Source organism: Carlito syrichta, unplaced genomic scaffold, assembly GCF_000164805.1.
Source record: "Carlito syrichta isolate Samal-C Ts95f unplaced genomic scaffold, Tarsius_syrichta-2.0.1 Scaffold316302, whole genome shotgun sequence".
Taxonomy (NCBI): Eukaryota; Metazoa; Chordata; class Mammalia; order Primates; family Tarsiidae; genus Carlito; species Carlito syrichta.
In genome coordinates, this window is record NW_007260398.1 from 668,581 (window position 1) to 693,251 (window position 24,671).

Genomic DNA, 24,671 nt, shown 5'->3' on the forward strand with positions numbered 1-24,671 from the left:
GGGTGACAGAGTGAGACTCCAACTCAAAAAAAAAAAAAACAATCCACAGCCTCTGCATAGGAATCCTTCAGGGAAGATTGCTTTCACTTCTAGCCAGTTGGGAGAAGATCTGAGCTTGCTCCCTCACCTTGCCCCACCCATTTGTCATTTTTACGTGGCGTGTCATTTTCACGTGGCGTGTCATTTTCACGTGGAGTCGTATTCAGTATTGAGCATTTTTCTGTGATGCTTTCTCCTCTCAGGCAGAATTAATGTGTTTCTATTGGTGCATCCAAGAGCAGTTGAATTCATTCTTTTAATACATTGTGTTTGTAGGTAGTATTACAGTTCATAAAGCGTTTTCTCACCTTTAATCCTTACTGTCTGCTGCTGTGAGGCAGGTAATGTCTTCATCATTACTTTTGTCCCTCCTCTGGAAACGTAAATGATTTGCTGACTTGCCAGAGGTTCCCCCAACCCTTCACCAGCTTGGAGAGTCCAGGAACACGTGGGCTTCTGATAATGGGACTCCCAGGCATTCCTTGGTGCTAGGCAGCCTGGACTCCTGGGCTTCCAGAAATGTGGGAATAGTGTGTGTTTGTCAGCTTTTTTGTTTTGTTAAGGAAAATATCTTCAACTAGTAGCCATATACCATCCCCATTTTTCATAAGAAGAAAGATTGTTTTAACATCAAAATTATAGGAAGATAAACTTAAAGGACAATCCTTTAAGTTGAAAATGTTTGTTAAAGTCTTCCTTTCTAACTTTGACATCTTCCTCTGGATCGGTAAAAACATTGCTGCAAAGGGGCCATTGCACTAGACTTGAGATTTGTGTTGGGGCCAGGTACAGTGGCTCACACCTGTAATCTCAGCATCTTGGGAGGAGGCTGAGGCAAGAGGATTGCCTGAGCCCACGGGTTCAAGACCAAACGGGCAACTTGGTGAGACCTCATTTCTACAATAAATCAGAAAATTAGCCTAGTATGGTGGTGTGCACCTGTAGTCCCAACTACTTGGAAGGCTGAAGTGGAAGGATCACCTGAGTCCAGTAGGTCGAAGCTGCGGTGGTCATGAGCATGCCACTGCACTGCAGCCTGCACTGCACTGCATTTTGTCGCCCAGGCTGGACCGCAGTGGCATGCTCATAGCCATCACAGCCTCAACCTGCTGGGCTCAGGCGGTACTTCCACCTCAGTCTTCCAAGTAGCTGGAACCACAGGTGCGTGCTACCACGCCTGGCTAATTATTTTGTTTATTGTAGAGAGGAGGTCTCACCAAGTTGCCCAGGCTGGTCCGGAATCCCTCAGCTTAGGCAAACCTCTCCCCTTGGCCTCCCAAAATGCTGGGATTACAGGCTTGAGTCACTGCACCCGGCTCTAACTGCATTTTAAGTTGGCATCGTCTGGCTAGATTGTCTTGTTAAAATTATTTCTAATATGTCCTTGAATGGTGTGAATCTATAAAAGTTAAAGGAGCTACTGAGGATAGGCTAGCTCCAGAGATCAGGGACCCAGGAGTAGGGTTGAATCTGTAAGTTTCATTGCCAGGTTTGGGGTCTTGAAGGTGAACAGCCACTTCAAGACCATCCCCAGAGTTGCTGGGGTAGCTGTAAGATTTCATGAAATACCCTGAGGACAGATGGGGCTGTACCTGTTAGGGCGCTGCCACTACATTTATCCAATGACATCTCTTGGCCCAAGCATGCTAAATGAATTTGGGCATGTTTTATTTTATAGCAGTGAATGCTACAAACCTCCTTGTAATGAGGGAGGGTCAGAAAGATGGCCGTCAAGCTACAAGCATGATGTTTGTGGTTAGACTTCTGAAGCAATGCAAACTTTGGGTGGGCTGGTATCAAGAACAAAGGAGGCCAGGTGTGGTGGCTCAGCCTGTAATCTCAGCGATAGAGGCCAGAGGATTACTTGAGCCCTACCTGAGTCAGTGATGGAGGTGAGAGGATTACCTGAGCCCGGGGGTTCAAGACCAACCTGGGCAACTTGGTGAGACCTCATCTCTACAATAAATCACAAAAACTAGCCAGGCATGGTGATGTGCATCTTGTAGTTTCTGCTACTTGGAAGACTGAGGTGGCAGGATTGCTGCCCAGCACATTGACGCTGAGGTGGCCGTGAGCATACCATTGCACTCTAGCCTGGGCGAAAAGAGTGAGACTCCAACTCAGAAAAGAAAGAAAAAGAGCAAAGGAAAAACCTGATCTCTGCGTGGTAGAACATCCCAAACCACATGGAGGACATGTTCAGAACCCTGACTTCATCTACCACTTATTTTGACCTTGGACTGCTTTTGAGAGTGGCTGGCTTTTGCTGGTATCCAGATTTGAATCATAAATGTGATTGCAGGAGCAGCTTTGTTGAGTGTCTCTAAGAGGGAAGGGTAGTGTTGTATGTGATGGGTACTGTTGGCCTCCTGTTGGCTGTGGATCTCAGAGTCCTCTTGAAATTTCTGGAGGTTGCTACTCACCATGAAGAATCCTGGGTCTGTCCATGAGACAGATCCCGAGGGGCTAGTTGGATGGCAGATCGGGGCTCACATAGAGACCTGCAGTTGGTCTCATTGCTCTGTAAAGGAGTGATAATTCCAGCTTTCAGACGCTTGTTGTAATCCAGGTAATTAGTGCTGCTACTCGCTCTATCTACTTGAATCAGAAGGTGTCACCACCATGGTGACACGGGAGGAGTGCCCAGGAAATGAATGGACAGCACACAAGCCAGGTGTGGTGTCCGAGTCAGCAGGAACCCAGTGGGGTAGGGCACCCTGCTGGAGCAAAGGCATGCCCACATGTCTTGCTTTTTTTTTTGAGTTGGAGTCTCATCTGTTGCCCAGGCTAGAGTACAGTGGCACACTCACGGCCACCACAGCGTCAACCTGCTGGACTCTGGCGATCCTTCCACCTCAGCCTTCCAAGTAGCCAGAACTATAGGCGTGTACTATAACCACGTTTGGTTAATTTTTTGGTTTATGGTAGAGACGAGGTCTTGCCAAGTTGCCCAGGCTGGTCTCGAACCCGCGGACTCAGGCAATCCACTGGCCTCGGCCTCCCAAAGTGCTAGGATTACAGGCTGAGCCACCAAGTTGTTTTGCTTTTAATGAAGAGAGCGGGCAGAAATCCAAGTGCGGCAGCCTGCTTGAGGCCTGGTGTGCCCTTGAGGCATTTTGGATAGGGCAGTGTTCGGACCCCATGATACCTTGTTTCCAAAGGAGGGCCTTCCTCCTGACAGCCTCTAAAAGAAGGTTTATTTTTTTGTTTGTTTGGTTTTTTTTGTTTGTTTGTTTTTTTTTTTTGAGTTGGAGTCTCACTCTGTCGTGCAGACTGGAGTGCAGTGGCCGCTCCCGGCTGATTTTTTGATTTATTGTGGAGATGAGGTCTCGCTGCCCAGGCGGGTCTCGAACCCGCGGGCTCAGGCAATCCACTCACCTCAGCCTCCCAAAGGCGGGGGATTACAGGCTGAGCCACCGAGCCCAACTTGTTGTTTTTTTTTTTAGTCAGAGTTTCACTCTGTCGCCCAAGCTGGAGTGCAGTGGCACGCTCACAGCCACCACAGCCTTGACCTGCTGGCTCAGGCCATCCTTCGCCTCAGCCTTTCAAGTAGCTGGAACCACAAGTGTGCACACCCGGCTAACTTTTTCACTTATTTTTATTTTTATATTTATTTATTTATTTATTTGAGTTGGAATCTCACTCTGTTGCACAGCTGGTGTGCAGTGACTGCTCCCGGCCACCGCAGCCTCGACCTGCTGGGCTCCGGTGATTGTTCTGCCTCAGTCTTCCAAGTAGCTGGAACTACAGGTGCACGCTACTGTGCCTGGCTAATTTTTTTTTTTTTGACTTATTGTAGAGATGAGGTCTCGCCAAGTTGTCTCGAACCCGCGGGCTCAGGCAATCCACTCACCTCAGCCTCCCAAAGTGCGGGATTACAGACTGAGCCACCGAGCCCGGCTATATAATTTTATTTTTTGAGTTGGTGTCTCACTCACTCTGTCACCCAGGCTAGAGTGTAGTGGCACACTCACAGCCACCACCGCCTTGACCTGTTGGGCTCAGATGATTCTTTCACCTCAGCCCTCCAAGTAGCTGAAACTACAGGCATGTGCCATCACTCCCAGCTAATTTTTTGATATATTGTGAAGATATGAGGTCTCGCCAAGTTGCGCAGGCTGGTCTAAAACCTCTGGAGTTAGGCAGTTCTCTAACTTGGCCTCCCAAAGTGCTGGGATTATAGGTGTGAGCCGCGGTCCCCAGCTAAAGAAAAAGGCATCATTATGGACTCACGCCCAAGTTCTTTCAAGAGGTGGACTGTGACCATCACCCCAGAGACCCCCCTTCCTCAGGGCCCTTTGCCACGTAATCCCTGCCTCCATCCCCCGGCACCCTTATTTGGAGTTTTTTCTCATCGGTGAGGAGTTTTGCCTGTCTTAGAACTCCATGTGGGTGGAGGCATTCTTTTGATCCTGAGTTGTCCCAGATGTGGTGGGTCCGTCACATGTCAGCACTGTGGACAGTCCTGCATGGGTCTCCAAGCCTCGCTGCTTTTTCTCTTGCTGTAGTAAAACCCTGCCTTGCCTGCCATAGAGTGAGTGGATCAACCGCTTCTCCCAGGAGCTCCTTCTAGCAGGTTTCAGACCACATCAGTCCTACAGAAGCCTTGAAAAGATTTGGAAGCTTGGTTGAAAGCCTCTCCATTTGGTATTTGTAGTGGAGACGGAACTTGCAATAAAGAGGTATTAAGTGTTGGATGAAGCTTGGCTCATGGTGCTATGTTGGACTTGGAGGAAAGAAGGCTTTCTTGGTTAGGGTGGGCTGGATGACCAGGTGCATGGGAAGAGGGAAGCTATCTTCCTTGGCCATCTTTGTCCCAGCATTCAGCCCAGTGCCTGGCATGGAAGAGATAGCTAAACAGTTGTTGGATAAATAAATAGACTTTTAACTCCAGCCCTCATGATTGAACTGATGAGATCGTAACACAGATAATGGCTGGCCTTGGCAGCTGTGTGGCACAGGATGTATGAGGACTGTCGGCTCCAGGCAGATTCTTCCCACTGAGCCCAGAGTTCTTTCTTGGACCAGGATGAAAACAGGCTGTGATCAGTTTTCTGAGCTTCGGTTCAGTATTTGGTAGCCTGCCATGGCTTTGCTTTTGTAAAAATACTTGGGCTTACTTTGCATTGAGAAAACATGATAATGGAACTTTTCCAACATGAATCCTAGTATGTGCACAGCTCAACTTCAGCAGCTGTCAGTGTTTTGCAATCTTGCTTGACCTTTCTCCACTTCCTACTCCCTGGAATATTTCAGAGCATATACCAGGTATATCATTCCAGCCATAAGTTTGTTTTAAATATGTATGGAACAGATAAAGATGGTCTTTTTTTTTTGAGTTGGAGTCTCACTCAGATCTTTCTGCCTCAGCCTTCCAAGTAGCTGGAACTACAGTAGCGCCACCAAACCTGGCTAATGTTTTGTGTTTTGTTTTTTGTTTTTTTTTGAGTTGGAGTTTCGCTCTGTCGCCCAGACTGGAGTGCAGTGGCCGTCCCCAGCCACCGCAGCTTCAACTTGCTGGGCTCCGGCGATCCTTCCGCCTCAGCCTTCCAAGTAGCTGGAACTACAGCTAATTTTTTTTTTTATTGTAGAGATGAGGTCTCACCAAGTTGCCCAGGCGGGTCTCGAACCCGCGGGCTCAGGCAATCCACTCACCTCAGCCTCCCAAAGGCGCAGGATTACAGGCTGAGCCACGGAGCCCGGCTGTGTTTCGTTTTTTTAAGTCGGAGTCTAATTGTCACCCAGACTGGAGTACAGTAGCATGCTCACGGCCACTGCAACCTCCACCTGCTGGGCTCAGGTGATTCTTACACCTCTGCCTTCCAAGTAGCTGGAATTACAGGCACAAGCCCTGCTAATTTTTAAAATTTTCATTGTAGAGACGAGGTCTCAACTGAGTTGCCCAGGCTGGTCTCGAACCTATGGGCGCAGGCATGTGCCACCATGCCCGGTGAGATGGTTTTTATTCTCCTAACCCAATGCATGGTTACTCCTTCATGAGGGTGTGCCTTGACTGCAGACCACCCAAAACTTAGCCCTCAACACCCTGGGAGCAGGTCTCCTCAGCAGTAGCAACCAGGACCACATTTGAGGGTCAGTGGGATTTGTGCTGCGTACTCCACATGGGTTGACTCTTGTTTTTTGCAGTCCAGCCAGGGGTAGAGGGGCCCCTTCTGCATTGGTGGTGTAGGGGAGAGACCTGTGGAAATGTCTCCTGCTGATGGTGGGGCATGTAGGACTTCGGATCAGGTGCAGAGAACATCTGTTCTTCTTCCTGTCCCCTTGTACTCCCTCCCTCCCTTGTCCCTCCCCTGCCATGAAGGCCTGCCCTGTCCTGTTGCCTGGCTCTGCAGGGGCGTCACCTACCCTTGGGACCTTTAAACTTGCAATTAGGATTGCCAGGTAGTCCCGAAGCATTGTGGGAATTTTTTGTTTTGGCTGGTTGTGTTAGTTTATCCTTAATGGTGCCTTTTCAGGTGTGCATCTGCTGTACTGGTGGGACAAGTGTCCAGTGAAGGGGCTGGTGCTATATGGGGAAGGTGGATCATCTGTTTTGTATATGCTTGCGTTTTTTGTTTGATGTTTTCACTTGGAAGATTTCAGTATGGCCCAGGCTGTTTGCGCTGGTGGGTATTGAGCAGACTGTGGTCGGCATGTTATTTAGAGATCAGGATGGTCATTACAGCTCATGTGTCTGGAACTCTTCTGTTGGGCACTTCGGTTGTTTGAACTCTCCAGAGTTGAACCTAGAGTGTCCACTTGAGGTGGTGGCATGTGTCTACCTGACATTTTAGATATTTGCTTTGCAGAAGGCTCCTGCCTTTCCATTTTCTATCTCATGCCTCCTTTCTTATTTTCTTTTTTTTGAGTTGGAGTCTCACTCTGTCACCCAGGCTGGAATGTAGTGGCATACTCATGGCTACTGCAGCCTCGACCTGCAGGGTTCAGATGATCCTTTTGCCTCAGCTTTCCAAGTAGCTGGAACTACGGGCATGAGCCATCATGCCCGGCTAATTTTTTCTGACTTATTATAGATGAAGTCTCGCCAAGTTGCTCAGGCTGGTCTCTAACCTGTGGGTTCAGGCAATCCTTGGCCTCCCAGAGTGCTGGGAATTATAGACATGAGCCACCATGCCTGGCCCTTCTGTCTCTCCATTTCCCCCACGGACCAGAGCTCTGACCCCTTTTTTTCCTTCTCCAAACACCAAAATTATGATGCGTTTTCTACCTGTAGCATTTTTTGGAGGTCTGTTACTATTTTTGTTTCATATTTGTAAAAAATGGTATACTTTGTATGAAGAAATGATGAAGGAAGATAGAAAAGAAAATTTAAAAAGTCATCTGAGTTTGGGCCTGAAATCAGACCTGGCATCTAGAAACCAGCCATTTTAACATCGAGGGAATTTTGTAACGAGTTGTTTAATGTCTTGGCTTAGCAGCAGTGAAATGTCCTAAAGAAATGTCCTGTGCTAATAGGCCCCTGCTCAGGCATCTCTTGCCTTATTCTCACTGCTGAGTATCTGATTGCTGAGATTAATCCATCTCTGAATTATTTGAAACTAAAAAGGTTTTCTGCTCTTATAGATACAGCTGAAGTATTGATAACACCAAGGAAATCTGTCAGAATTTGAAAAAATAAGCAAAAGTTTGATTTCCAGACACTACAGAAATAGAAATAAAAATGGTAAGTTTTAAAAAATCAGATACTGTTTCTTCATATACAAAATGTTTGTATTAGTTCCTCAGATCATTTTATTCTGTTACCATTTTTCACTAGGCTTTTGGAATTATGAAGTAATTTGAGTTTTTTTGTTGAGTCCAAGTCTCACTCTGTCACCCAGGCTGGAGTGCAGTGGCACAGTCATGACCACCGCAGCCTTCCAAGTAACTGGAACTACAGGCGTGCGCTGCGACACCTGGCTTATTTTTTGATGTATTGTAGAGATGAGGTCTTACCAAGTTGCCCAGGCTGATCTCGAACCCCTGAGCTCAGGCAGTACTGCCGCCTCAACCTCCCAAAGTGCTGGGATTACAGGCTTGAGCAACCAAAATGAATTGTATTATACGATGACAATTCAAATAGTATTGAAACAAGTAAAAAGGAAGTACCCTGCTCCTCCTACTTCCCAGAGGGAACAGCTGTTCAGTTGGCTTGTTCTCCTTCCCGTTCCTTTGGCTGTGTTCGTGCAATCTAATTTTTATACGAGTGATACTGTGTAATTTTGAGCTGTGCGGTTTAAAAGGTAACTGTTGGGCTGCCTGCTTACTTTACATCATTCTTAACATAGTTTTTACATTTACAGCGTCCGATGCGAATTTTTGTGAATGATGATCGCCACGTGATGGCAAAACATTCTTCTGTGTATCCAACGCAAGAGGAACTGGAGGCTGTGCAAAACATGGTGTCCCACACTGAGCGGGCACTCAAAGCTGTGTCTGACTGGATAGACGAGCAGGAGAAAGGCAGTGGCGAGCACACGGAGTCTGAAAACATGGATGTGCCCCCGGAGGATGAGGGCAAGGAAGGGGCTGGGTGAGTTCAGGTTTCATGTTGCTGTGCTTTTTTTTCTAGGGAGGCTGGCCAGTGTAGGGATCAGCATCTCTTTTCTCTTTTTTTGAGTTGGCATCTTACTCTGTTGCCCAGGCTGGAGTGCAGTGGCACACTCACGGCCATCACAGCCTCGACTTGCCGGGCTCAGGTGATCTCTTCCTGCCTCAGCCTTCCAAGTACCTGGAACTACAGGCACATGCCACCATGCCCGGCTAATTTTTTTAAAATTTATTTTAGAGATGATGTCTCACCAAGTTGCCCAGACTGGTTTCGAACCTGTGGGCCCAGGCAATCCTCTCACCTTAGCCTCCCAAAGTGCTGGGATTATAGGCGTGAGTCAGGCCAGCATCTCTTTTCTAAGAAACTCCAGTCTCTGGGGGCCTCAGGGTCCTGACCTGACTGAATTCTTCACTGAGCCGTACATTGGTCTGTCCCTCAGGGAACAAAAGACGGAACATATGACAAGAACCCTGAGGGGTGTGATGCGAGTGGGTCTCGTGGCAAAGGGTCTCCTGCTCAAGGGAGACTTGGATCTGGAGCTGGTGTTGCTGTGTAAGGAGAAGCCCACGACTGCCCTCCTGGACAAGGTGGCTGACAACCTGACTATCCAGCTTGCTGTAAGTGTCACCACCACCAGCAGGTGGGAGCGTGGGCAAGGTAAACTTGTTGCTGATGTGAGCAGAAGGGATGTGAGACACTCCATTACACACATACCAGACACCACTTTGTCCTGGCTGTGTGTACACTGTCTCAACAGGGGATAGGCAGGACTCCACTGAGGTTGCTTGGAAAGTAGCCCACTCACTGTGTTTGCCCTTGAGCCCTGGCCCGAGGTCGTCAGGTGTGAAATTCACACTAATACTCCACTGAAAGTTTGGTGAGATAGCACATTTCTTAAATCTTTCTCGATCCAAACCTGGATGTAAACAAAATCATTTGTTTAAAAGTCTACTTATTTCATTACAAAAGTATTCCATAAGTAATGGCCTCTGACATCTGTTGAGCATTTCCTAGGCCAGATGTGCTCTTTATCTGTATTATTTCACCCCCACTAAGTGTTACAGATGTGACTGAGGTATAGAGACTGCTGAATAATTGACCCAGGGTTCCTGGCCTGTGCATGTGGAGGCATCAGAACCACTACCATGCACTGGCTCCTTGCTCCCCCGGACAATGTCACCTTGGATTTAGCTTCAGGATAAGCAAGAGAAGAAAGTAAAAAATGACCTTTGAATCTCATTCCTTAGAAAAACATGATTTACTTTGATGTATCACTATGTAGTTTTGCTCAGGACCAACAATTTGGGACTCAGGACAAAGAATTGAACTGTGAGACTAATGTAGTACATTAGTTAACTTCTGAGAAGCTGTTGAAGTTCTGAAGCCCTACACTTTTTCTTTTTTTTGAGTTGGAGTCTCATTCTATTCCCGAGTTCCCCAGGCTGGAGTGCAGTGGCATGCTCACAGCCTCAACCTGCTAGGCTTAGGTGATTCTTCGCCTCAGCCTTCCAAGTAGCTGAAACTACAGGCGCACGCTACCACGCTTGGCTGGTTTTTTATTTATTGTAGAGACGAGGTCACGCCAAGTTGCCCAGGCAGGTTTGAACCCACAGGCTCAGGCAATCCACTCGTCTCGGCTTCCCAGAGTGCTGGGATTATAGGCTGAGCCACCACGCCCAGCCTATTTTAATTTTAATTTTTGAATTGGAGTCTCACTCTGTAGCCCAGGCTGGAGTGCAGTAGCACGCTCACGGCCACCACAGCCTTGACCCGCTGAACTCAGGCGATCCTTCTTTTTTTTTTTGAGTTGGAGTCTCACTCTGTCACCCAGACTGGGGTGTAGTGGCCGCTCCCGGCCACCGCAGCCTCGACCTGCTGGGCTCCGGTGATCCTTCCGCCTCAGCCTTCCAAGTAGCTGGAATTACAGACATGCACTACCACGCCCAGCTGATTTTTCGATTTATTGTAGAGATGAGGTCTCGCTGCCCAGGCGGGTCTCGAACCTGCGGGCTCAGGCAATCCACTCACCTCAGCCTCCCAAAGGCGCGGGATTACAGGCTGAGCCACTGAGCCCAGCTCAGGCGACCTTCTATCTTAGACTTCCAAGTAACTGGAAGTACAGGTGTGGACCACCACGCACTGCTAATTTTATGGTGTATTATAGAGACAAGATCTCAACATGTTGCACAGGCTGTTCTTGTACCCATGGACTCAGGCTGTCCTCTTGCCTCCACCTCCCAAAGTGCTGGAGTTACAGGTGTGAGCCACTGTACCTGACCTGTTTTTATTTTAAATTACATAGAGACTGCTATATATTCATTGGCAATTCCTAAACTAACTTGATTTTTTTGTCTATAACAAGTATATTCAGTGAAGCACATTGGTATATTTCTAAACGAGGTACAACATTCATAAAAAACCATTCCTTCAAGATAAAAATAATGGATATTTTTATCATTTTAGATTAGTGTTTCTTAATGGGTGATTCTCCACTCCCTACCAGGGACATTTGACGGTGTCTAGAAACACCAGGGACTAGTGGGGTACTACCAGCACCTAGTGTGTCAAGGACAGGGATGCTGCTAAACACCCTGTAATGCACAGAACAGCCCCCCTACCAAGAGTTATCAAGCCTTGGATTCGATTGTGCTGAGGTCAGGTAATCCTCATTTAGATTTTCCAGTGTATTTTTAAATTTTCTTTGACAAAAATAATAAAAGTTTGAATTTTCTTCAAGTCATATACGGTGGTATTAAGAAACTAACAAGTTAGATTGTTAGGAGCCTTCTTGTAGACATGCATTTGCCGCAAGTACATACTTTAAGAGTCGTCATTGGACACAGGCAGTGTTACTGCACACGCTTTGGCCCCTCACCCAGCAGGGAAGTTCAGGGAAGTGGCTGAATGCCTGGTCTGCAGTGGGCACTGTGCTTCCTGCTCAGTGTCCAGTGACACTTCCTGCAGCCTTTTGTGTTGGCATAGTGTTAAGTCAGTTTTGTAGGTTAGAAACCTCAGTCTTACTGAGACTGATATATCCAAAGTTAATCAACTTCTCGGTGAGAAAAGCAGGGTTCACGCCTTGGTCTCCTCCTCCTGGATCCTAAACTCTTCCCCATTACATTTTAAAGCTTCCCATGGAACTCATTTCTGTCACAACAGAGTTAGTCATCTCCTCTCTGGAGTGCCCAGAACATGACCAAAGACCTGGTCAGCTAGAGGGAGGTCCTAGCAGTCCAGAGGAAGACAGTTCTGGGACACCACACCCAAGAGGTCAGCCTTTCTGCTGTAGGAACCAGTGGAGCCAGGCAGAATTGTGGGTTGTCTTGAGAAAGTGTCCTGAAAGTTGCATTTTCTTTCTTAGGCTGTAACAGAAGACAAGTACGAAATACTGCAATCTGTTGATGATGCTGCAATTGTGATAAAAAACACAAAAGAGCCGCCATTGTCCCTGACCATCCACCTGACTTCCCCCGTTGTCAGAGAAGAAATGGAGAAAGTTTTAGCTGGAGGTAGGGAGTCCAAGGCAGGTCGGCAGGACTTTGAATATGTGGTGTTCTCTCATGATTCAGATGTGCTATTCAGTTTTAGGCTGCTTTGGTAAAAGGCTGGTTGGCGTAGATTTAACCACCTTTAATGTGAACTCATACCTCCCATTAAGGCTTTGAGTACTCAGGAGTTTGACAGACCATCGCTAAAAATGAGTAGCACTTTTCATAGGGGATCGCATCATTTTCATTGATTTAAATCTTTGAATGTTCTTAGTCATGAGTGTGAAACTTGGTTTTTCTCTGACCTTGGAAAAGTGTGTCCCTGGTGATGTTGTGGCTGGTTTGTGCCCAAGCATCACGTTGGAGCTGTGCAGACAGCCTGCACCGCAGCAGACGCAAGGCCTCCTGATCCATCTTTTCCATCAGTCTCAGCAACTGAAATGACGGAAATGCAGAGAACCAATGCAGAATTTTGCATAATGCTTAAACAGCTGTCTGCTTTTCATTGTTGGACCTAAGATGTCAATTATGTGCCTATGATTTGTGGTCCTCCCAGGGCCCCCTGTCCACCTCTGCTCAGTCTTATCCAAAACCCTGATACACTGATGGTAGGAAGGACAAGCACTTCATTTTTGCTGCGGCACAGGCTGACTTCACGCCCTTGTTCTGTTGATGACCTGTGGTTCTCACACATACCTGATCTATCAGAGCCCTCCTAGTTTATCCCCATGACGCTGGACCTTTGACCAACAGGACTCTCTCTGTCAAGGGCTGGGGCTTGGGCAGTCCCGTCCCGCCTGGTGGGCGGAGGTGGTCCCCATTGAGCAGATGCCTTAAGCCAGCTGTTAGAGGAGCAAGGGAGCTTGTTTCTGCTCCCCTCCCTTTTGGCTTTTTTCTTATTGAAACTTTAGCATAGCTCATTACTGGGAGAACATGGGGAAGAAGTGAGGGAACCGTCTTGTAGAAGATAGGCTCCACATATCTCCCCTCCCCCTTGAGACGATTCCTTTCAGAGTAACTTCCCGCTTTTGTTTTGTTTTTGTTTTTTTGGAGGGGGACTCCAGTTTTTATAATATCCTCCCAGAGCAGAGCTCAGTGCACTCTAGTTTCTCCTTCCCTGGTCAAAGGGTGGAGAAGAATTCAGCTTCTGGGAAACTCAGCTGTCCTTTAGGAAGCTGCCACATACCCTTTCCACCTGACAGAAACCCCTTGGTCAAACTGTGCCTTGTCTTCTTATTCCATCCATGAATAGAAACGCTATCAGTCAACGATCCCCCGGACGTTCTGGACAGGCAGAAATGCCTTGCTGCCTTGGCGTCCCTCCGCCACGCCAAGTGGTTCCAGGTTTGCATTTTGTTATTCTATTTGTCTTTCGGTAGAGAATTCCTCAGCTTTAACTTGGCTAACTGTCACCATAAAGATCCTTTAACATTGACAACAGCTGTGCTGAACTTAGCACCTGCACATGTGGGTGCTAAAGGAGTGCACCCCAACAAATTGGCCCCAGAGAGGCTGAGACCGAGTTGTGGGCTGCTGCTGCTCTGTGTTAAGAGTAACACCCTTCGTACATGAAGTCGTGGCGGACCACACCCTTGGTGGCCTCGCACATTGACTGTTTACCCTTGGCAAAGCAGCACCATGAGACCTGTGTTGTTCATGTTGGCCTGTGTTGAGAGGTGCCTCAGCCTAAAGAGCCTGTGCTTTCTTCCCCTAGGCCAGAGCCAATGGGCTGAAGTCATGTGTCATTGTCATTCGAGTCCTGAGGGACCTATGCACCCGAGTGCCCACCTGGGGTCCCCTCCGAGGCTGGGTAAGGCACCTTGTCACTATCGCCTCTGGAGAGTAGTGTGTGCACAGACCTTCTCCAGTATTCTAGGAACACATTATGGGCCCAGGAGAGAGGTGGCCTTTGAAGACTGGCCTCTTGATGAGTACTTCCTGGGATCCATGTCTTGGGTGGGGCCAGGGAGAGACAAGGCCCCTCCATGGAGGATGACAGCTCAGCCCAGGGAGGGGCTGGCCAGGCAGCAGGTTGTGATTTACCCCATGAAGAAAACACTAGAGATGCGCTCGGGCAGAGCCAGCACAAGGATCTGTTAGCTGCTTCTGGTCAATATGAGTGCTTCAGCCCCCAATTAAGCATGGTCTTTGTGCCTCTGAATGGTTATGTTCTAAATAGAAGTACCAATGTTATAGCCTCAAGCTTGCCTCTGGACCCAAACAGCCTTAAAGGATTTAATGTCTGACCCTTGAAAAAGTTGGCCAGTCCCTGCCCTAGATGCCCTGACTATAGCTCTAAGACTTGGCTTTGACATGCCTAGGTAGCTGTGACTGTATGCACACACGCGTGCACACACACACACACACACACACACACACACACACACACACACACACAGTAACGGCTTCTTATCTGGATAGCCCATCCTGCAGGTTGAGGCTCACTGTCCCCCTTGCCTTGCAGCCCCTCGAGCTCCTGTGTGAGAAGTCCATCGGCACAGCCAACAGACCCATGGGTGCTGGCGAGGCCCTGCGCAGAGTGCTGGAGTGCCTGGCGTCGGGCATCGTGATGCCAGGTTGGGGCTTTGTGCTTCGCAGGTGGCAGGGAAAGGACAGGGACCAAGGCCCCGAGGCCGCCCCCTGGCTGGTCCACTGAGTGGGTTAGGGCAGCAGCAGTTCCATGTCCACCCCCTAGGGCTGACGCATGTGACTACCCTCTTGCACCATCATATCCAGCCCTGCGCCGGGTCCGCAGCTGTGATTCAGAGGGCGGATCCGGGGGCGGTGGTGACCCACTCCCACGTGACTTTCTTGCTCTGAGACACATGTGGATTATTTCTGTCATGGGCTGGACGCCGAGTGGGTCACCGAGCTCGGTGTGTTTTCCAGAGCTGGGTGTGGATGGGGCGTGGGGGGTAATGCACCTGGTCCCCTCAGCCAGCACAACTCTTCCGAGATGCTAAAGGATAATCCTCTGCATATCTTCCTTGTTTCCTGCCTTCAGATGGTTCTGGCATTTATGACCCTTGTGAAAAAGAAGCCACTGATGCTATTGGGCATCTAGACAGACAGCAACGGGAAGATATCACACAGAGTGCGCAGGTATAGTCATCGCCATTGCCAACGTGAGCCCTTACCCAGTCTGTAATCACTGGCTTCCAGTTCCATTACTGGGTATTCTCAGGGTAGCCCCTGGACTTGTAGGCTCAGGTCGGGGACTGTAGGCAAAGGGATCGTGTCTGATACAGGGCGCCCCAATCTGGGCTTCTTCTTTCCCCTGGCGCCATGCGTGGTTGACGTCTGCCCCCTCGGCCTGCTCGAGTGCCATTTTCGGACACCGAGTTCAGTGGGGAGACTACTCTGGGGATCCTTCCCCTGCAGGCCCTCCACATGGCTCCGTGTGGCAACCAGTCCCCAGGTTGGGGTCTCCTGTACTTATCTTGAAGGGGGGTGGTCACAGGCTGGCCTTCCCCCACAGCGAGGCTGGGCCTGAATAGTCAGGCCCTCCCCTGGCTGTTGGGGGACCCCTTGCTGTTGTGAGGGAGACCGTTAGCAGCCCCCAACTCCACCCCTCTTCAGAAGGCAGTAGTGAGCATACATACCACGACTGTGCGCGCAGAGCAGCTCAGTCAGACCATTCTTCCCCTTCTCCAGCATGCACTGCGACTTGCTGCGTTTGGCCAGCTACATAAAGTCCTGGGCATGGACCCTCTGCCTTCCAAGATGCCCAAGAAACCAAAGAATGAGAACCCCATCGACTACACGGGTAAGCCTGCAGTGGATACCTGGCAGCTGGGCTTCCAGCAGAGCAGTAGCCTGCAGTCCTCACTGGCCCTGTCCTCCTCTTTCCTTGCAGTTCAAATCCCCCCCAGCACCACATACGCCATCACACCCATGAAGCGCCCTATGGAGGAGGATGGGGAGGAGAAGTCTCCTAGCAAAAAGAAAAAGAAGATTCAGAAGAAAGGTACGGCCCTCTGTCAGTGTCACTCACTGCTCCATCCTCCCCCCAGGCTCCCACTAGGGCTTACCCTAAAGGTGCTTGATGCCTGCTGTGTTCTTCTTGAACACCGTTTTTCAGTCTTGTCAACAGTTAGTAAATATCATGTGGGTGCAGAACACAAGTAGGACTCAGTAGATGTGCGGAGCTGACAAGCCCACTGCACCTCGCCTCCCGAGGCAGTCACTGGGATGTGGAACTGATGAACTCTGGCAGAAATCTGCTCGGGTATTCACCCAGAGTCCCTTGCACTTCTCTCTAGAGGAGAAGGCAGAGCCTCCCCAAGCCATGAACGCCTTGATGCGATTGAACCAGCTAAAGCCGGGGCTGCAGTACAAACTGGTGTCCCAGACTGGGCCCGTCCATGCCCCCATCTTCACCATGTCTGTGGAGGTTGATGGCAATTCATTCGAGGCATCTGGGCCATCCAAAAAGACTGCCAAGCTGCACGTGGCTGTTAAGGTAGGTGTGACTGGCATCTTTTTCTCATGGGCTCTTCTGAACCATCATCCCTCAGGAAAACCTTTAATGTTGACACGAAAGTCTTGAGAGGGAAGTGGGATGTGCAGACCCTGAAAACACAGATGTTTAAATGAACGAGCATCTGCCAGGTCACACATGGCAAGAACACCTTGTTCACTCTGGCGGAGAGGCAGAGAGTTCTCAAATGTAGCTGGACATCAGGGTCTCCTGGGGATCCAAGAGGGGAAAAAATCCTTGCTGGACTCTACCCCAGGAGTTTTTTACTCTACCCCAGGAGTCTGATTGGGATACCCAGGAGGACCTGTTGGGCAAGGGAAGATTCTGTATGGATGACCCCAAGCTGAGCCTCCCTAACGGGGACCCGGGGGGTCCTGCCATCTCTGCAGGTGTTACAGGACATGGGCTTGCCGACAGGCGCCGAAGGCAGGGACTCCAGCAAGGGGGAGGACTCAGCCGAGGAGACCGAGGCGAAGCCGGCAGCGGTGGCCCCTGCCCCCGTAGTGGAAACTGTATCAACCCCCAGTGCTGCCTTTCCCTCAGATGCCACTGCCGAGGTGAGCGTGTGGTGGGTGCCAGGAATGACCGCCAGGATGAAGCCGGCAGCCCTATGCCCATGAGTGGGACAGTTACTGGCCCTTATATTTTCCACAAAAAAGCTGGCTTTCCAGGACAGGATCTGCACAGGGAGCTGGGTGCTGCCCTCCAGTGTTGTCTGAAGGCCTTGCCAATGCTGTCCCAGCATCCAGGGCTGCTCCAGGGTGGCCCTCAACTGAGAACATGCCATTCACCAGAGACTGGGCAGGGGGTGTTGCTGGGAGGCCTACATGGGAGCTGATGGAGGCCTCAGTTTCAGTGCCACATTGCCTTCCATGTGGCTGGAAAGCCTGTAGCTGAGTGTGTTGGTTTCTTTTCTGTTTTCCCTGAGAACGTAAAACAGCAGGGGCCGATCCTGACAAAGCACGGCAAGAACCCTGTCATGGAGCTGAACGAGAAGAGGCGTGGCCTCAAGTATGAGCTCGTGTCTGAGACCGGCGGCAGCCACGACAAGCGCTTCGTCATGGAGGTGAGCCCCGCCTGTACTCCCCAGAGGGAGGCTTCCTACAGGGGCTTGGATTTGGCTCCCTCTGTGCTCAGGTCATCCCCAACGCGTGCCTGTCCCTTCCAGGTGGAGGTGGATGGACAGAAGTTCCAAGGTGCTGGTTCCAACAAGAAGGTGGCAAAGGCATACGCTGCCCTTGCAGCCCTAGAGAAACTCTTCCCTGACGCCCCTCTCGCCCTTGATGCTAACAAGAAGAAGAGGGCCCCCGTGCCAGTCCGAGGCGGACCCAAGTTTGCCGCCAAGGTAAGTGTTGCCCTTGAAGCTTGGGGCTGGGCAACAGTTCTCTCTGGACTTCAGTGTGAGGTGAATGTGCCTTGTCTGGTTTCTCCTGTGCAGCCACATAACCCCGGCTTTGGTATGGGAGGTCCCATGCACAATGAAGTGCCCCCACCCCCCAACCTGCGAGGGCGGGGAAGAGGAGGCAACATCCGTGGGCGAGGGCGAGGACGAGGATTTGGTGGCGCCAACCACGGAGGCTACATGAATGCTGGTGAGGGCCTTTCTCCTGTGCAGTCCCCATGTGCCCCATTTGCATGCTCTGAGGGTGTCCATGCATCCTTGAGTGTGGGGGGCTCCTGGGATGGAGCCGGCTGGACCCACCATTGTCCCTGTAACCCTGTCTGTCCTCTTTCCAGGCGCTGGGTATGGAAGCTATGGGTACGGAGGCAACTCGGCGACAGCAGGCTACAGTAAGTGTGTGTTTCTCTCTGTCTCACTGGGGAGGCGGATGCAGCTTAGCTCTGGGGCCTGAGTTAGCACAGGGCAGCCAGCAGAGCCTGGCAGAGGCTTCCGAGTGGCACGCGCCTTTTTGTGATGATTAGGGCAGCTTGTCCTCAGTCCCTGTCCCACAGAGTGGGATTGATTCTTTAAGTGTTAACACACGAGCTCGTGTGACTGCAAAGTTCCTTAGAAGTTGGAATTTTAAATTTCTCTGCTTTAAGCCATGCGAAGCACCAATCTTGTGAATATGCTTTTCCTGCCCGTGCACAGCTCTTGTCTTGAGAAGGAGCCTTCATTGGGGGGTTACAGGAGCAGAGAAATCTAAAACATGAATTTCAAATGTGGCGCTCTGTGCCCTTTTTCAAAAGAATTCTAATTTCTTCTCTCTGCTCTGTCTCCCCCTTTTGTAGGTGACTTTTTCACAGACTGCTACGGCTATCATGATTTTGGGTCTTCCTAGAGCGTCTAAAAGTATTGCACACAAAATCAACTTTTTACTCCAATTTCCTCCAACTCCAAAGCCCCAAGTGTCCGTGCTGTGTCCCTGTGCTTCACTGGGTTTCTCAACCGTGGCTTTCCACCGCAGCTTGTCTGAAACTCTTAGCCTGCAGAACTTAAGACAATGGCAGTTTTTATCGTGATTTGCCTTTGAACTTGGTCAGATTGAAGTTCACAATAAGTGGAAAACAATTTTTCCAGAGAATGTATTTTTGTGCAGAATTGCACAGAATTCTAGAGCCAGCGTTGTCCAGCATCAAGGCAAAAGCCCACCTTTGCTTTTTATGGAAAGCATTTACCTTATTTAAAGAGACAGACAATGACACATTTTAATCTACCTTTGTCTTAATTTACAGCAGGTTTTGTATGAATTTTTAACCTTTTAACAAATTCCCAAATCGGGTTGATGCCTTTGACAGTCATGAAAACGATTCTACCACACCTGAATCCAGAGCAACCGGCTTATTTTTCTTCCAAGCATGTTAAATGTTGGGACACGTGGGGAATTGTATGTTGCGTTGAGTGAACTTCTCCCGCCTTAATGTAAATGCTCTGGTGGGTTCTTGTTTGGGGATGCGACATCTTGTGCTGGTTTAGCTAGAGAGAGTGAACTCTCAAAGGTATCAAAACTGTGCTTCCATGATCGGTGTGAAAAACAGACAGGCTTCAAGGGGTGGGTGACGTGAAATTTTGCAAGTCCTAATCCAACTGCAAAGGCGTGGGATTTGGGTTTTTTTTTTTTTTTTTTTAATGGGGCTTTAAAAATAATCAAGGAGAAAGAGCCAGTTGTGTTCCCTGCTTCTCCAGTGAAGAACCAGCTTTGGCTCTGCTGGCCGTGCTGCTGGGCAAGCCACCACCATAGACTCCAGAGGCCTGGGATCCTCTCCTGTGAGCACAGGCATACACAGCTCCTCTGGCTATCCGTCGAGGCCCCTCTTTCCTAGTGGGTGCCCTCCTTGGAAATGATGGTCTCTGACCAGTAGTTCTTTTTGCAGCAAAGCCTGCCTCTGTGTTGACTTGCAAGATTTTGCGTTTATCCAGGAAAAACTGGTCAAAATGGTCACTACGTGGTTTGTTCCCAGAGGTTTGAAACATTCAGTGAAACTTTTTAAAAACTTTGATTGCATGGTGTATTTTTTTTTAGAAAGTTATTGTTTAAGAATTATGTCTTTTTATACCAGGAAATAGTTCTCCTGAATGACGTTGAAAAACCCCTTTCCCCTTTATTTTTTTTTTAAATCAATACATGTGAAAGTAACAAGCCCTTGGGCCCTGCGTCTTCATTCATTCCCGGCTTCAGGCGGGGCGACGTGGTGCTCAGTGCAGGATGCTGGGGAAGCTGGAGGGTAGCTAGGGGGTTGGGAGTGGGTTCTGAGGATTGCGTCTTCCCAGTCTCCTCACTGAGCCTCCGCATGTTTGCTTTCTTGCCTTGTGGGACACATCCTTCTCCCTGGTGTTTTGGCTTTGTGGGGTGGGTGAGGAGGAGGCCTGCCTGAGGAACACAGACAAGTTTGCAAATCAGTTCTCTCCAAATTGTTGTGTACACAGCCCATGACACGCCAGCGTGGGGTACACATGTCTAAGGGGTGGAGGTACGTGAAGTCACCCAGTTAACCCCAGCCAGAAGGTGTGGGACCCTCGGTGCTCAACCTGGGAAGAAAGGAAGGACAGGCTGTGTGGGAGCATCCCTTCTCCCTCCCACTCTCCCTGGGCACAGGGGACTGCTCAGGCCTGCCTACTCTTCGAGCCTAAGTACTCCAATGTTGAGTGCTGGGCACACCCTGGCTGTGCTGGAGAGCCACCCATGACTTGACCTCCAGCCTTCCCAAACCAGCCCTGCAGCCCCTGATGCAGGACTCCTTTGCTGGGCCTAGCCAATACAGCCCGCTGTGGTTCCACCCAAGTCTCTGGTAGGGTAGTGTATTGACAAACCTAGTGACCAGAGCAGGGCCTGGCTGTGACATTTGCAGCTCCAGACTTGAGAATGTGGCGGCTGCAGTGCTCATGTCAGCCCTGCTGCTAAGTCCTGCATACGCCCAGCAGCTGTGCTGGGATCAAGGAAGGGGCTTCGGGGGTTGCTGAGGCTGTAACTTGAGGCCACACCTGGACATCTTGATCCCCAGCCTTAGCCATACCCCATCCCCATGAGGCCGGGGCTCACTTGTTCCCAAAGTAATGTCTGCACGAATTACACCAGCAAGGTGTATTCATCATTGGCCGAGTCTCACTTCTCTTCCAAGAACAAGCCAGCTTGGACCCTTTGATCTTCCCAGAATGCAGATGGTCTCATTAAAGAGTGTTTCCTGGGCTCCCAAGGCCTGTGCCTGTCGAGCCTGTTCCCAGCACAGTAGCAGGGGGATGAAGGGGGGTGGCCCACTGCTTCTCTGGGCATTGCTTTTTTTGTCACTTTTGGGGACATCTGGGTAGCCGTCAGCTAGCTGTGAATGTCGTCCGCGCTCGGAGCCCATCTCATTGTAATGTTGACATCCGCTGCAAAAGCTGCTGTCGTGCGCTGCTTGGCAAAGACCCATTGTTGTCATCAGCTGACGGTGAGTGGAGCTGAAGGCTGGGCCAGACGACAGGGCTGCTCTAACAACCGGAGCCACTGCTCCTCTCCTGCCTTGATTTCGCTGCCTCTCGGCAGAGAGCTTGTGAGTCAGCCTTCAGGACCCACACTGCCATCTTCCCTGCCCTTCCATGCCCTTCCCTGTCCTCCACCTGACCCACTGCCTCCCTGTTTAGGTCAGTTCTACAGCAACGGAGGGCATTCTGGGAATGCCGGTGGTGGCGGCGGCGGGGGCGGTGGTGGCTCCTCTGGCTACAGCTCCTACTACCAAGGCGACAACTACAACTCACCGGTGCCCCCAAAACATGCTGGGAAGAAGCAGCCGCACGGAGGCCAGCAAAAGCCCTCCTACGGCTCAGGCTACCCGTCCCACCAGGGCCAGCAGCAGTCCTACAGCCAGAGCCAGTACGGCAGCTATGGCCCCCCACAGGGCAAGCCCAAGGGCTACAACCATGGACAAGGCAACTACTCCTACTCGAACTCCTACAGCTCTCCCGGGGGCGGGGGCGGCTCGGACTACAACTACGAGAGCAAATTCAGTGAGTTGGCTTCCGGCATGCCTCGGCCTGGTCAGGGTCCAGGCCCCAGCAGTGCAGCCCACGGATTGGCGGAGATGCGGCACTGCCTGGACCTCTGGCTGAGGGACTAGGAGGAAGACAGGTGGTGTTGGCTGTGGGGTGGGAGGGGGGTTGCTAGGAGACATGAGAGGCAGAACCCTATGGTGCAGATATCTGCCACTCCCTTGTGACGTGCTTTCCAAAGACAGGTGTGGCTATGGAGTGAGGCTGGGTCGGAGACAGGTGAACTCCTGGGACCAGCTCTAGGGACAGTATTGTGTCCAGCCCCTGGAAGAACCTGAAATACACTCCTCGCCCGCCATAAGCAGAATCTCAGCCAGCCTGAGTTTCTGAGTTGTTTCTGTGGCCCAGCTGGGCTGAGTGGGTGTGTTCTTGAGATCGAGCAGCTCTTAGCAGTGGGATGTTACAGACGCAGTGCTGGGTCCCTGGTTTCTGAACTGCTGCAGGGAAGCTTGGTTTGGGGATTGGTGGGAGGGCACCACAGAGCTGGGCTTTAGTGTTCAGTGACCAGCCTCGCTAGAGGCAAGGCAGCTTCACAAGGCTTCTGCTAGTCCTGGCACCTCTATGTTGGGCTGACAGGTACCAGGATTAAGCAGCCAGAGACATCTGCAGATGCCTGGGGTCTGAACCAAGGGCCTGCCCCACATGGCACCTCACAAGGCCCAGGACCACCCCCTGTGTCTTCCCAGGACTTCTTAACCACCTTGTTTCTCTCCTCCAGGCTACAGTGGGAGCGGAGGCCGAAGCGGCGGGAACAGCTATGGCTCAGGCGGGGCATCCTACAACCCAGGGTCACATGGGGGCTACGGTGGAGGCTCTGGGGGCGGATCCTCATACCAAGGCAAACAAGGTGGGCCTGGGCCGCAGGCGGTGTAGCATGGGGTCCCAGCAGATGCTGTGAGGAGGGCTGCAGTCCTGGTGGGCTTGGAGAGCTGCGTTTGGGCTTCTGTGTGTAGCCCTGTGGTAGCAGAGGCTTGGACCCCACCAGCTACTCAGGCTTTTCAGTGAAGCCAGAGGCTAGCAGTGTCCCTGCTCTCACCTGCTAGCACCCTCTGGCGATGCAGGTGGTACTAACCGACTAACACTTCTGTCCTTGGGTTGGGCTGGCACCAAGGGCCTGTGCCCAGGCAGCTTCCCTTGAAAACCAGAGTCAGCTGGGCTTGGTGGCTCAGCCTGTAATCCCAGCGCTTTGGGAGGCTGAGGTGAGTGGATTGCGTGAGCCCGCGGGTTCGAGACCCGCCTGGGCAACTTGGCGAGACCTCATCTCTACAATAAATCAAAAATTAGTCGGGCATGGTAGCGCGCGCCTGTAGTTCCAGCTCCTTGGAAGGCTGAGGTGGAAGGATCGCCGGAGCCCAGCAGGTCGAGGCCGCAATGGCCGGGAGCGGCCACTGCACTCCAGTCTGGGCAACAGTGAGACTAACTCAAAAAAAAAAAAAAAGAAAAAAAGAAAACCAGGGTCACGCTGCTCCACCTCTCGGCTTGGTGACTGCCAGACCTCATATATGTTTGACAGGCATTAGAGCAGGAGCCCACAAATTGGATGTGGGCTGACATCCTGTGCCCTAATGGCTGGGCACGTCCAGTCCCAGCTCTCACTGCTCCCTCTCTCCTAGGAGGCTACTCATCACAGTCGAACTACAACTCCCCAGGCTCCGGGCAGAACTACAGTGGCCCTCCCAGCTCCTACCAATCCTCACAGGGCGGCTATGGCAGAAACGCAGACCACAGCATGAACTACCAGTACAGATAAGCCCACCGGGCCAGCTTTGTACCTTCTGCACTTACTCCCCATTGGAAGATCCAGTTTTATGCATCACAGTTAACATGTCAGCCGGCCTGCAGGCCCCGCCCCCGCCCTGTCCACTTTGCTGTGTTGTGCGGTGCAGCGGGTCGCTCCGTGGCTAGTCCTGTGACCCCTATTTAGCCGTGTTGGGACTCCGTGTCTTCAATGGTTTGTTAGTTGCCATTACCACTTTGTCTGGGTAGAGTTTTGAGTTCCTGCAGTTCAGTATCCCTCTGTCTATTTACAATTGGTGTTAGTGTTAACTCAGTTTGTCCTTAAATAGTTACGGAAGGGATACATCATCTGTTAATGCTTTTGTGAAGTGAGTTAAACAAGCTTTCTGTATTTTAATGCTTTAGTGTTTCAGTTTTATAAGTGAAGATTTTATTTTAAAAACCAGTGGGAACGAGTGGGGGGTTTTTGTATGTCTGGATCATTCAGGCAGTACATTTGAATTCAGCTGAATGTAGACAAATAAAGAAAAAGAAAACTGTGCCCGTCTTAGGCCTGGGTGTCTGACCCACCAGCAGTGTGATAGGCGGGTTCCCCATTCTTGGGAAAGCAGGGTGGGATCGCAGGATGGTCTCTGGTTACAAGGGTCCAACTCTAGCCTCTGGACGCCTTCACTCTGCACTTGGCAAGGGCCAGCTGCCCAGTTACATGGGTTCCTCCAGGCCTAGTGTCTCAGTGGGCTCCAGAGCTCCTAGTCATTTGCAGAGTGGCTTACCATGGCCACGCTAGTCTTTGAGAGCTGAGCACAAAATTCAGGCATACTTCATTGTCAGCTCCCTGGTTCTGGTGTCCTCTCAAGTGCAGTTGCACATCGTCACAGAGTAACATGTCCCTCTGGGATTCGGCCTCTG

At 50.6% G+C, this 24,671-nt stretch overlaps 1 protein-coding gene across 5 annotated transcripts; it reads left to right on the forward strand.

The window, feature by feature from the left end:
• Window positions 1-7,604: 7,604 nt before the first annotated feature.
• Window positions 7,605-24,302, forward strand: ILF3 (interleukin enhancer binding factor 3). 5 transcript variants are annotated; one of them, XM_008074081.1, is made up of 19 exons: window positions 7,605-7,723; window positions 8,343-8,572; window positions 9,030-9,207; window positions 11,952-12,099; window positions 13,331-13,422; window positions 13,793-13,888; window positions 14,543-14,654; window positions 15,083-15,180; window positions 15,733-15,844; window positions 15,935-16,045; window positions 16,341-16,540; window positions 16,948-17,115; window positions 17,487-17,624; window positions 17,727-17,903; window positions 17,997-18,150; window positions 18,296-18,349; window positions 21,621-21,983; window positions 22,744-22,872; window positions 23,639-24,302. In XM_008074081.1, the coding sequence occupies exons 1-19, from the start codon at window positions 7,721-7,723 to the stop codon at window positions 23,773-23,775; spliced, it is 2,700 nt and encodes an 899-aa protein (XP_008072272.1). In that variant the 5' UTR covers window positions 7,605-7,720; the 3' UTR covers window positions 23,776-24,302. The 5 variants fall into 5 exon arrangements, with proteins under 5 accessions (XP_008072272.1, XP_008072273.1, XP_008072274.1 ...); XM_008074082.2 differs by having other exon boundaries at window positions 7,631-7,723; window positions 17,499-17,624; window positions 23,639-24,300; XM_008074083.2 differs by lacking the exons at window positions 21,621-21,983; window positions 22,744-22,872; window positions 23,639-24,302 and adding an exon at window positions 18,791-20,141 and having other exon boundaries at window positions 7,631-7,723.
• The last annotated feature ends 369 nt before the right edge of the window (window positions 24,303-24,671 follow it).

Bases quoted from the DNA above. Each gene is read 5' to 3' on its own strand.
- ILF3 (XM_008074081.1), top strand. The intron at 14,655-15,082 runs GTTGGGGCTTTG...TCCTGCCTTCAG, and splicing joins GTCGGGCATCGTGATGCCAG to ATGGTTCTGGCATTTATGAC. The intron at 16,046-16,340 runs GTACGGCCCTCT...ACTTCTCTCTAG, and splicing joins AAAGAAGATTCAGAAGAAAG to AGGAGAAGGCAGAGCCTCCC.